The following is a 12,152-nucleotide window of genomic DNA, read 5'->3' on the forward strand; positions in this document are numbered from 1 at the left end:
GGGCACACTGCTGACTCATATTGAGCCTGCTGTCGACCAGCACCCCCAGATCCCTTTCTGCAGGGCTGCTCTCCAGCCACTCCTCTCCCAATTTATACTTGTGCCCGGCGTTACTCCATCCTAGGTGCAGAATCCGGCATTTGGACTTGTTAAATTTCATCCCGTTAATCATAGCCCAATGCGCCAATCTCTCTAGATCCCTCTGCAAGGCCTCCTGTCCCTCAAGAGAGGCAACAGCACCTCCCAGTTTGGTATCATCAGCAAACTTGCTGATGGTGCATTCAACTCCTGCATCCAGATCGTTGGTAAATATATTGAACAGGACTGGCCCTAGAAGTGAACCCTGAGGAACACCGCTGGTGACCGGTCGCCAGCCAGATGTAGCCCCATTCACTACAACCCTTTGAGCTCTGCTGAACATAAAGATATTTATTCTGTGCAGTACAGCTGGAATGTCAAAGGTTATTAACATAAGTTATGGAAATACAGATATAAATCTCATCTTGTCTGATCAGCTATAATGATGGCATAAGCTAGCTTTGCTGCTGTTCTTATGTTTAATATACCTTACTTTGAAATTAGTACTACTGATGTTAATAAAGTATCAATTGGGAAGTATCTTGTAATTGCCACTTGTTTAAAAAAAAAAAAGAAAAGAAAAAAAAAGGTTATTTTATGTCTGATACTGTGATATGCAATTTAATTTTATGTCTGATACTGTGATATGCAATTTTAGTTGCAGAAAGTGCAAGCTAGATTGTAACTCCAGCTTTGCATTAGTTTGCACGCTCCGAGGCAGTGCTGCCTCATTGAGAGTTCTCTCTAAACCTTCTTTGCCATCTGACCACTTAACAGAATGCTTGGCAGGGTGAAGGTTTTTCTCTGTCTGATTGTGCACAGCCAGCTGTAATGCCTTGACAGCGGTATAGGGTTTAAATGTTGAATCAATGCATAGTAACTGATGAAAGTTACTCATGCAACCAAGAGGAAGCAAATGGCCTATGGGAATTTTGAAAAAACTATGGAGAAGGAGGAATGTCAATTAGCCTACCCCTACTGCAGGTTACTACTGAATTAAAGTTCAGTCTTATCTTTGAATTAAGATTGTTTTAATCCCTGCTAAACCGAGGTCAGAGCTTTCTAGGCAGTATCAAGCAAAGGTAACCACCAATATAAGAGACTAGTAATTTCTTTATAATTTTTTTGCAGTGAAAATACATATGTGATTATTCTGATAAGCTCTGACTTAGTGTGTTTTGTGAAATAGTTGTTTCTTCCTTCTGAGGCAAATAGCATGCTTGTGTCTGTAATTATCAGTTGCACTTATACATGTAGTATAGTGTGACATAAAGTCTGCATTTTGAATGCTGTAAGTTTTTGATGTAGATGAAATCTCATTCTGCCAACTTTTTAAAGAGTAACTTCTTAAAATGAGTCAACAATTGTAATTTTTCCTTGAAATACCTGAATTTATTTTCCTTTCCCCCCCCCAGGCAAAACCAAAGCTCATAGAACCAATAGACTATGAAAATGTCATCGTTCAGAGGAAAACGCAGATTTTGAATGACGCTTTACGTGAGATGCTACTGTTCCCTTATGACGACTTTCAGGTAATTTAATCCTCTCCCTGCTTTCTTTCTTTTTTTTTTTTAAAAGATTTTTAGCAGTAGTAGTCATGAGATGATAACTTCCCATTTCTTTGTTTTTTTAACTCTTTAGCTAAAAAAAAAAAAATCTTTGCCATGAGTCAGTTTACACTGCTCGATTTATTCTGTCACGTTACAGAAGAAGAAATAGTACAATTTCTTCATCCATTCAGATTATAAGGTCTACTTCTGCAACTCAGCAATTTTACTGCCTTTTGAAGTAGGTGATCAGTCATTTTTAGATATTTCCCCCCCTTTCTGACATAGGAAATCATGTGATGTTTCTTCAAAAAAAGCATTTTGTTGTGCTTTAATTCTTAAATTAATTGGGTTTGGTTTTTTTTTCCCCCTCTTTAACAGTGAAGGCCATGAACCTGTTCAAATGAAAGCTGTTACTCTCAGCTGTGTTTTACCAGCCAAAATTGGGTCTTGGCAAAATACCCTCTACATAACAGTGCTCTGACTTGATTAAGCCAGACTTTACCAAGATTTGTGATCATCTTGATATATTTCTATAAAATAACCATGTTTATTAAATAAAGTTTATTTAAATACACTTTTTTGAATCTTGTTGTAGATCCAGTTAGGATAACCACCAAACATCTTAGAGACTGGAGTTGGTGTAAATAGTGAGGAAAGTCTCTCACACATGCCCATACCTGCAGTCAGAATGTCTGCCTATATTTGAAAAGTATGCAGACATCTGAACTGTCTGTAAATTAACTACTTCTGGGGACTGTATCATAGTTGAATACCTTAGAATTGTTCTGCAAAAACCTATCTGAAAAGCTGAGCACTTTATTCAGCCAAGTAGTTTGTGTTTATCATGGGGAAAGTTGGTGATGTGTTGGTGTTTTTCTGCAGAAGGGCATATAAAGTCCCATAAATTACACATGTTGAGTTTTTCACAAATTCTTTCTAGCCTATTAAAGTATTTACCGGAGTGCACCTGGACTCTGTTTTTAATATAGTCTATGTGCTTCATTATCACTGATTCTTATGTGAATAACTCTACTTGTAGCCTTCCCACTCTGAGCTAAAAATTCTGGTTTTAGCAAGCTACAGGTATTTAGAGTCATTTGGGCTTCATGTGTTCTCAGCCACATGTGAAAGTTTTGAAGGACTGCAAGTAAGACTTCTTACAAAAGGAAGTCATGCTGCCTATGAACGTTATCTAATGATACTAGTGTTCAAATCCTAGACCATTTATGATGATGCTGTACATCAGGTATTGGCTTTGGGACTGACACGCATGTGTGGGCTATTATCAGCCAGATCCCCTTCCACAGCGTGTCTCTTCAGTATCGCAGATCAAGAGGAATCAAGGATACTTCTGCTAAGCGTACTCTTATCTAATTAACTAGTTCAATTATCAGAGGTCATCCTGGGGAACAGCTCTGAATTATCAATGGAGAAGAAACCTATCAAGAATATCCTCAGGCATTTTGTTTGAGCAGTCTGGGGGATGTCTGAAGTGTTTAACTGCTGTTTCAAGTGGCCTTCTGCAATTCTTAACCTCAGGCCTATATGACTGAAGCTAGTCCATAGTTCTCAGTCTGATCCTGTAAAGGGGATGACTGAATTTTGTTCACAAACTGTAATGCCTTTTGTCATCCTTTGTTTGGATTCTATGGTCAGATTTTCATCAAGGCAGTCATTGAAGCGTGTGTTACATCAGAGGATTTCCTTCAGGTAGTCACAAGTTTGGCATATAGTCAGATTTCCTGTTTCTTTATCGCTCAGCAGTGTAATATCTGAATACATTTTCTGCGTTTCCTCTATATAGTCTTTGGCAGGGTCTCATTTTATACTTGATTTATATGAAGACTAGTTTGTACTATCAAACTTCATTATTAAGCTATCGAACTTTTATTTCCTTCTAGGATTTGCTGGCACAAACTTACTCCAAATATTTTTATTGTACACATGACTCTCCAATACTACTTTGATCTATCTAGCTTGTTTTCAGCAACACAATGCATTTAAATCTGTCATTCAGTGTATTAAGAAAATATTACCGAGTCACAGAACAGAAATCCCTTATGTGCTTTATTTATTTTTTTTGCAAGTTAAACCTTTTAACCCGGTTCAGTTTTCCATAATCATATTTACAGTTTTGAAACCATTAGTCTTAATATGGTTGCCAATATCATTTGAATCATTTAAATAATGGCATATTTTCGGTGTTTGCCATTCTGGTTCACATGGTTTTTTTAATTCCTTTTTCCTAACTTGTTGCTGTCACACAATGTGTGGGCAGCTCTTGGATAAGCCTCGGCTCATATGTTTGATACGGCCCTTATCCCCCACAAGATGAATTTAAAATAGTGAGCTAGAGTATTTAGAACTACCTGTATACACACTTAGAACAGTTTATAGGCGGAAACTCCTACCATTGTCTGAAAACCTGTTCAAGCCATTTCCTCTTAGAGCATTTAGTTTTTATTTTTACAAAGTTTTTCCTCGTGCTTAGGTTAAACTGATTACAATCTAAAAAACACTTGCCTAAAAAGGAAGCCAAGCCCTGATAATTTATAAAGACATTAAGAGTAAGGTTGTTTTGTTACCAGCATGGCCTTAAAACTAGCGCTTAAAACAGCACAGAAAATACTTTTCAGCACTAGATATCACTTCTGTAATCTACTGAAAATTGTAGAAGTTGTTACGTAGTTTCAAAGAGGCAGATTGATAACACTATTGAATTTGTGCTACGGTTGAAATTATTTTGCGAGAAATTGGAGACAAATGTGCATAATTTGGATAACTTTTTTCAGGTAATGCAGTTAGATAACTGAAATGTAATTTAATAATTGTGTTTTTCATATAACTAGTAACAATACTTGCAGGAATTCAAAGGCAAGGTTTTTATAACAAATGTTATAATGTCTTGTTCTGTGGTCATGGTCAGTGCCACGTTCAGTTTGTAACTCTTACTACCTCAGAGAAGCTAAATATTAAAGGAGAACTGATATGAATTGTTAATCCATATCGGAAAAGAAAGCTTGCACAGCAGCTGGCTTCTTTGGACCACATATAGCTTGCTTTTCTTTCTCCAGATGGAAAGTTATTCACCTAGTGAGGGAAAGGAAAAAACCCCAGGAAGTCACCTTTTTCTGTTCAGCTGTGACTGTTCTCCAAACATGCTGTCAGAAAGTAGCTCTAAGCTCAAACCATTACCAAAGAAATATTTGAGCAAGGATGGGGCAGAAAATGCTCTGCTCTGGGAAAACTCATGAAGATTGAAGGGTTATTCCTCAGCCAACTGATCTAGTTACGTGAACCTTTCCAGATTTCCGCTTAAATGCATTTGCTATCATCCTAAACTTGGTTAGCTGAGGTTATGAATCCTGTTTTGTCTCCTTTTATATATGTTTGGTAGCAGCTCATATCATCCAGAAAAGGATGATTTTTGTCCTGCTTCGTGCTAATCTTCAAATCCAAATAAGTAGGTTTGTAATTTTTTTCCTTCTTTTGAGTTTCTACGTTTTCCTTGATGCCATCATAGCCAAATAATAGCAAGATTTGCTTTTCTCTAGTTTCCAGAAGAGCTCTTTATCAGCAACTTTCTCTTCACATATTGGGTCATTTTTTAATTTACCATTTCAAGATTGTTTCAGTTGCTTTTCACAAGCTCAAGTTCTGAGTTTTCTGCACTGAATTCACTAATCAGGTTATTCCCTAACTTGTTCTCATCAAATTTATAGGGGCAGCCATGTTGTGTTTGCCATGATCCTTTTTACTGTTTACTGTTTCACTGTTAACATCACTGAGTTTGCTTTCATTCTTAGTAATTGGACTGTCTAAACTTTCAGTACCTTTGTGCTTTGTAGTCTGTTCATTTCTAGCTGCTTTTTTGTTGTTGTTTGGTTTTCGTTATGGTCCCTGTATAATGTGTTTGTTTAATTAAGATGATAGAACCATTTTCCTGCCACCCATTGGATCATCTCCTATTAATGTTCTTGCTACTCTCAATTACAGTGCTGTCAGTCATTCAAGCCTATACCTCTTCTAGACTCTTGCTGAGAAGAGTCTTCTCTTTCATAACCTTGAATGACTATATCCATTGGGTACTCTTGTATCCAATTTTGTGCCTCTGCATGGCTTATTATAATCATTCCAAGTCACCTGAATTTCAGTAATTTATTCAATAATGAAATAGCTTCATAACTAAATAGCATTAGTTTAAAACAGGCCACCTTCATGGATCGCATTAAAATCATATGCTCAATGACTGCGAAATTGGTGATGTTTACATTAACTGCATAGTAGGTAAATTATTAAAAGAAACCTTAACCCAAAACTATAGTAGTGATTAGTTTGCAATAAGACACCTTGTATCTAAATGCTTTTGTTTCAAAATACCTAACTTCTGAGTACTACCTCCATTCTTATAAGAAATATTTTTCCTAATACAGGATAAGTGTACTTGTAGCAAATACAATGTGGGTACATTCCTACCCAAATTAAATATGGCATTACAAAGTTATCCCACTGTTATTTTGAAGGCATTTTGGTGCCTAGCTTAGACATCGTTTCACCTTTGTTACTTTTGGTTTTGAGCCATATGGATTTAGCACACTTTCACTTAAGGCGTTTGGCTTTTAGTTAATGCGAGTTAAGTACCTCTGAAAATAGATATTATGCCAACTTTGCACAAATAAAAGTAAACCCAGCTCATTCTACAAGAAGACACATCTTGAGTAGAGGGAACAAGCAAAAAAATGTTCAAGTAACATTCTCATTTTAGAGAGCACAAAGTAAACTGGTCAAGATACAATAACATACTGAAATGTTCAAAGAAATTTCACTATGACTTTTTTCTTTTAAAATCTATTTTGTGTTTTTCCTTGAGTCTTTAACCAACTATTCTAAGTCAAGGCTTCAATTTAGTTTGGAAATTACCTTATAATACAGCTTCTGACACTTCCCATACAACTGATAAGTCTCTTCTGGCACCTAGTAGCTTTAAGGGCATGATCTAACATACAGCGTGCCATCTTTTCCATTGACTCTTTTAAAACAATTTCTGTCACTGCTTCTTGAGCATTTGCCTCTGTGTAACATCATCTAAAGTAAGGATGGCCTGGGTACGTGACTGTTGAATTGAAACCCTGTACTTTTCTCCCCATTTTTCCTGCATTTTGCATAGTCCCAATTTTACCAGTAAGATACAGGACTTTATTAATAAACCTCTATTGGTTATATATACACTTGTACACTGTTGTGGCTTTTTTTTTTCCTTTTCCAGTATTTTGAATTTTCCCAGTATTTTGAATAATCAACTGTTAATAATTTCAAGCATCCTAAAGGGATGTGGAGGGGGAAGTGGTTTGGGGGGAAAATTTTACTAGCTCATATTCAACAACCAACACTGGAAAGAGCGTGTGAAGAGGAAAAAATAATTTTTAAAACAGGTATTGGCAGCGAGTATGTGGTGTCAGCAGCAATATTTTGTACTTTCTCTGTTCACTGTAGCTGCTGAGACTTGCATAGAATGAGAGTGCTGTCACTAGGTCGACACTGTCAAATTTACAGAGCAGGAGATGACACCTACTTGAACACCTCCAAAGTGGAGAGAAAAATATAAAACACCCATGTTAAAAACACAGGAGGGAGAAAGGCAAAAGCTAAGGAATAACAAACCAAAATGGATATGTCTGAAGACAGGTCAAATGGACTTGAGGAATGTTGTGTGTTGGCTGTCTTCTGTCTCTTACCTACACCTACTGTAGTCCTTTCCTCTAAAATATCTGCACGTGGACCTGTTGTTCAGTGTAGAATTGCTGAGGAAGATACCTTCCTACACTAGACAAAACACTGGTAATTTAAGATCTGCCATTATTTTTTGCTATAGAAATGTAGGTGTTGGCACCTTATTTCCCAAAACGAACTGAATAATTTTGAGAACTACTTCTTTGTGTGTGATTTGGTTTTGGATTTTTTTTTATTTTATTAAATATTTTGTATATGAAAAATTTACACATGCTTATTTTTCATCTTGATAGAACTAAACACTGATTTTGTTGATTAGTACTTTGCAGCATTGGCTTTTGTATAAACTGTGACCTGGAAAAAGGCCTACCATAGCTACACATATATACATTCATTTTAAATACTTAAATACGCATTCTGCTAAGACACCCCACTACAAAGTACTTGGCTGTCTTTTGGCAGTTCTTTAGTGCCACCTACAAGCATGTTTGTCTTAAGAACCCTGGCCATCTTGCTATTACTTTGCCCTAAAGCATTGGGGAAGGAGGACTAGGATGACTCAGAAAATTGCATGCCAGATTTTAACATCAGTAAAATGTATTATTTTTTTTAACCTCAGAAACAGAGCCATTTGCTAAAACTGTCAAGAACATGAAAACACCTTCTAGCCTGAGATAAGTAAAATGGGAAATCTAGCTTCAAATTGGTTATACGTTCCCAAATCTGAAGTAACGCTAAGTCTCACTAGCAAACACAACCTTGTGACAGAAAGAGTTTGGAAATCTTAAACTATATCCATCGCAGTCTGTACTGATTGTGGACAGATTCACTATCTGTATTCCATCAGGTTTTGAGTAGCAAGTACTCCTTGGCTGTGAGACTTGGTGAAATGTCCTTTCTGCTGTGGCCTTCTCTGAAACCTCAGCATATAGTGCTACTACCCTAAATCCCTGAGAATCACTTAGAAAGTAGTATCAGTAAAAGAGTCTGTTAATTGTGTGCCTCAGTAGTACGTGTGAATCCTGGCTAGCGTTAAAAGCTGTCTTCCTTAAAGAAGATTAAAAAAACCTTTCAATTACTGTGCTGTCAAACAGTAATTGAAAGGTGTTGGGTTTTTTTATCTTCTTTGAGGGCATGAGACAAACACTGTAGTTCCTGATGCTGCCATAAATCAAATGGTAACTCAAACCCAGAGAGCTGAAACATTTCACTTCTATGAAACAGTTCAACCAATGTAGTTGTGAAGAAAGTCTGTAGAGATGACAATCCTTCCTTCCTAATTTTTCTTTTGGAATACAATGTATATGTATGTGCATGCTTGCATTTTAAAATATTGTTGTGCTGTTGCTTTAGTAATTATTTTTAGGAATTTGCTCCAAATCAAAAGATATTACTCATTGCATTTCCTGCCTCTCTGATGAACTACTGCATCTGATGGGTGAGCTGAGAAAGAGGCAGCATGCATTAAGACAGTTACTAATATGGACAAAATTGACAAATTAAATTCATCTGTTTTGTCACTGATCTTGCTACAGTACTAAGATAAATTTTTTTATATGTGAAAGACTAGAAAAAAACCCTTACTATCGTATTGATAATTGTGCAGTAGGATAACAGCAGCAGATGTTCTAGAAGTATGTACCGCTAGTTCAATTTTACTGAGTTCCACTATAGTGGTAGGACTTGATTCATGAGTTCATGGCTTTCCCATGATAAGTGCCTGGAAAGATGCCATCCTAGTCTCTGGGTTTTTTAAAATAATATTTTTTTTCTAAAAAAAGCATCATCTAAAATATAAATAATTTCCTATCAAATATCAGACTATTTCAGGCTGAGAAGAGGACCTAGACATTCTGGCTTTTAGCTATTGTAAGGTAGCTTAATACTCTTAATAATCTTTCTTCCTGTAGCTTGTGAAAACAAATACTTTAAGCTCAATATGGTTTGAAATAAGGAATATGTTTCTAAAATTCAGAAAACTTCATTCTTAAATGCTGTTAGCACATGAATGAGTATCATCTTGCAGGTTTTTTTTTTTTAAACTGTATATTGCAAGATTTATTGGTCCCATGAAATATTTTTGGTTTTATGGTTTTTGCTTTTAATACTTCCCCACCTCTCCCACCCAAGCAGTTAGCATTGTCGCTTTTCAGCAGAGTTCTGGACTAGATGAATGACTTGACCATGAGTATGGGATAATTTTTTTTTTTCTTTAAATCTTTACTGTACTTGAATAGTCTAACTTCAAATAGCCTCCCCAGACAATGGGGTGAGGCTTTGGTAATGACAGAAATAATCACCTTATGGATCAAACTCTCAACAGAGATAAGGTAATGTACTTGTGCACCCTTTCTTTTTGACCATTAATATGTGGAGTTTTTTCTTTTCACATTTTTCTCTGATCCTTCCTGGTGCTGCAATGCGTGGAGTGTAGCTAATAGGTGAGGGATCACAACCCCTTCCAGCTCCAAGCTATGCAAACTCCCTTGTCCATGTCTGATGACCTAAGCTGTGAGATTCTTTTCCACATGGTGCAAAAGAACTTCTATTGCCATGTAGTTATTTTCATTTGTGGTCCAGAAGATTTTGTAAAGTTTTCATCTTTTACACTTACAAATTTAAAGTACCTTAAGGCTTACTTTAGTGCTGGTCTGAGAAGCAGAATTTCATGGTCACAGAGAGATTTTCTGCTCTCTGGCAGCCTTTCTATGCCTCTCTGAACTCCAGCATAGAATAGGAATAAGTTCTGACTTGATAGGCTGTAGTGTACACTTCAGTGATCCAGGCCTTCTTTCTAAACCTTCAGTTTAACAGTGCAAGTCTCATTTTTTTGCCAGCTGAGATCTGTAGTTGAACTACTCTTCTTATTTTGGTGTGAGTTTGTTACTTTTCTTGAGTAATAGTTTTTATATGTAGTAATTACACCTCCTTAACGTCTGTCTTCAAAATGTTGGAGTTATGTTATCATGGTGGAATTATTTTTACTAGTATTTTCTTGCCCATGTTAACAAAATAGGGGAAAACATTTTTTTGTGGCATCTATTTCTTACTGATTCCAATCTTGCCCTCACTGTGAAAGAAGGAACACGTTGATAATCTTTGAATGAAAGCAAATTCTCATTAATTGGCTCTTCTGAAACAGTGTATTCAGAGGATATTTTCTGCTGAGCTTCTGTCTTAGTTATAGTGATATAACTGAGTGTTGCCATAATGCATCATCTTTCCTTTAATTGCAAGTTTCATTAATTGTTTTTGTTGTTTATCAGACAGCATTATTGAAGCGGCAGAGTCGATACATTCATTCAACAGTTCCTGAAAATGCAGAGAAGGAAGCTCAAAGCTTGTTTGTAACTGAGGTAATATTGGAATTGGATGTGGCTGTGTGTAGTAACAGTATTATACCTGAATTGTTTTTCTTCTGCTTCTTTTTCCATTTAAAAAACAGGGGGGGAAGCCCTGAAAAAAATATTAAATATTTATTGCCATTTACTTGTCAATTATTTCAAGGGAAAATTTCCAGGAAAACCTAGTATTTTTTCCATTGGTGGCTGGAAAAGAAGGATTACAGGATAGCTTTGAATTATTTTGTTTGTGTAATTGGCTTTTGCAGATGCTTCTCCCTCACCTTCTTTATGCTTTTGGCTTTCCCAGATGAACATGGGTGATTTCCATACATAATATCCAGAGCAATAGTAAATATGGAATGAATCATAGTGACTTGTTTTTCCTGATAAAGTGTTTCACACCAGTCGTTCTTAGTTTGTTCATAATAATCTTGTACACTTTGCTGGAACAGAGGTATTCATAACTGTAACACTTGTAGAGGCCGAAATTCATTATGACTGCTCAATTTGTATGCTATATGTAGAAGAAACATCCTCAAACCTAAAGCTTTTCATAACTGCTTGCTTATGTTGGCATTCCCTTGGTTCTGACTGTGATGTTGTATTTCATTTGGTGTCTTGTTGAAGACTTTTAGGAATGAAAGGTTTAAAATTTTTGTCTTTTTTATATTATCTACTGGTTTTCTACTGATATACTTTAAGCTGATATTTTAACATCTGAAACAAATACAAGTCTGTTGTAATTCCAAGAAAACTGAAGGAGCTCCAAATAGCTGAATCTACCTCAAACCTCAAAGTGATTTATCCACGGTGATACATACCCTTAATACCTAACCTAAACAGTTCTAAGATAAATTTGAAGAAGGTAGACAAGGAGGGAGGAGCGTTATAGGTAATTCATGAAGTTTAATGAGTTTCTGCAGAAACAATTGCTTGGCAGGTATTAACTTTGTATTTTGAAATATAAAAGAAAATATCTTTGAATTATTAGATGCTATGTTTGTGTACATGTAAGTCTATTCGTGTAACATACAAAATTTTGTACCGTATGGTTTCTGGCAACGGATTTTGTCAGTTTTATGTTACTTCGGTCAAAGCCAAGATAAATCAGTACTTTTATGTTGTAGCAATATGGGTGGAGTAAAACGGTATTTCCTGTGATCTAGACCAAGAGCTTAATGACATAATTGCTTTTCAACAGCTGCAAGCATGCAGTTTAGATTTAAATATTAATTTAATTGCACTAGAAGTATCAATTTAAGGAAAAGATGTTTTTAGTTTCTCTGTATCCGTATGTGTGAAATTGAATATTCTATTTTAATAATGTATCTATTTTAATGCTGAGTTTTCTAAAGGCTCAGTCAAGTTTTCAGCTGCAGCGAGATGCTGCTTTAACTTTTCAGACAACTGAAGATGGTTAATCCAGATGCTGGGTGTATTAACCATTTTC

General features: G+C 36.0%; 1 protein-coding gene across 1 annotated transcript in view; it reads left to right on the top strand.

The window, feature by feature from the left end:
- The window catches only part of DOCK9 (dedicator of cytokinesis 9), a 109,426-nt gene that overhangs the window by 8,249 nt on the left and 89,025 nt on the right, over positions 1-12,152 (top strand). The window contains 2 exon segments of the mRNA XM_019474302.1: positions 1,494-1,610; positions 10,625-10,714. Coding sequence (XP_019329847.1) covers positions 1,494-1,610; positions 10,625-10,714 — 207 coding nt within the window.

The sequence above is a fragment of the Aptenodytes forsteri genome, unplaced genomic scaffold (genome assembly GCF_000699145.1).
Source record: "Aptenodytes forsteri isolate BGI_AS27 unplaced genomic scaffold, ASM69914v1 Scaffold123, whole genome shotgun sequence".
Lineage (NCBI taxonomy): Eukaryota > Metazoa > Chordata > Aves > Sphenisciformes > Spheniscidae > Aptenodytes > Aptenodytes forsteri.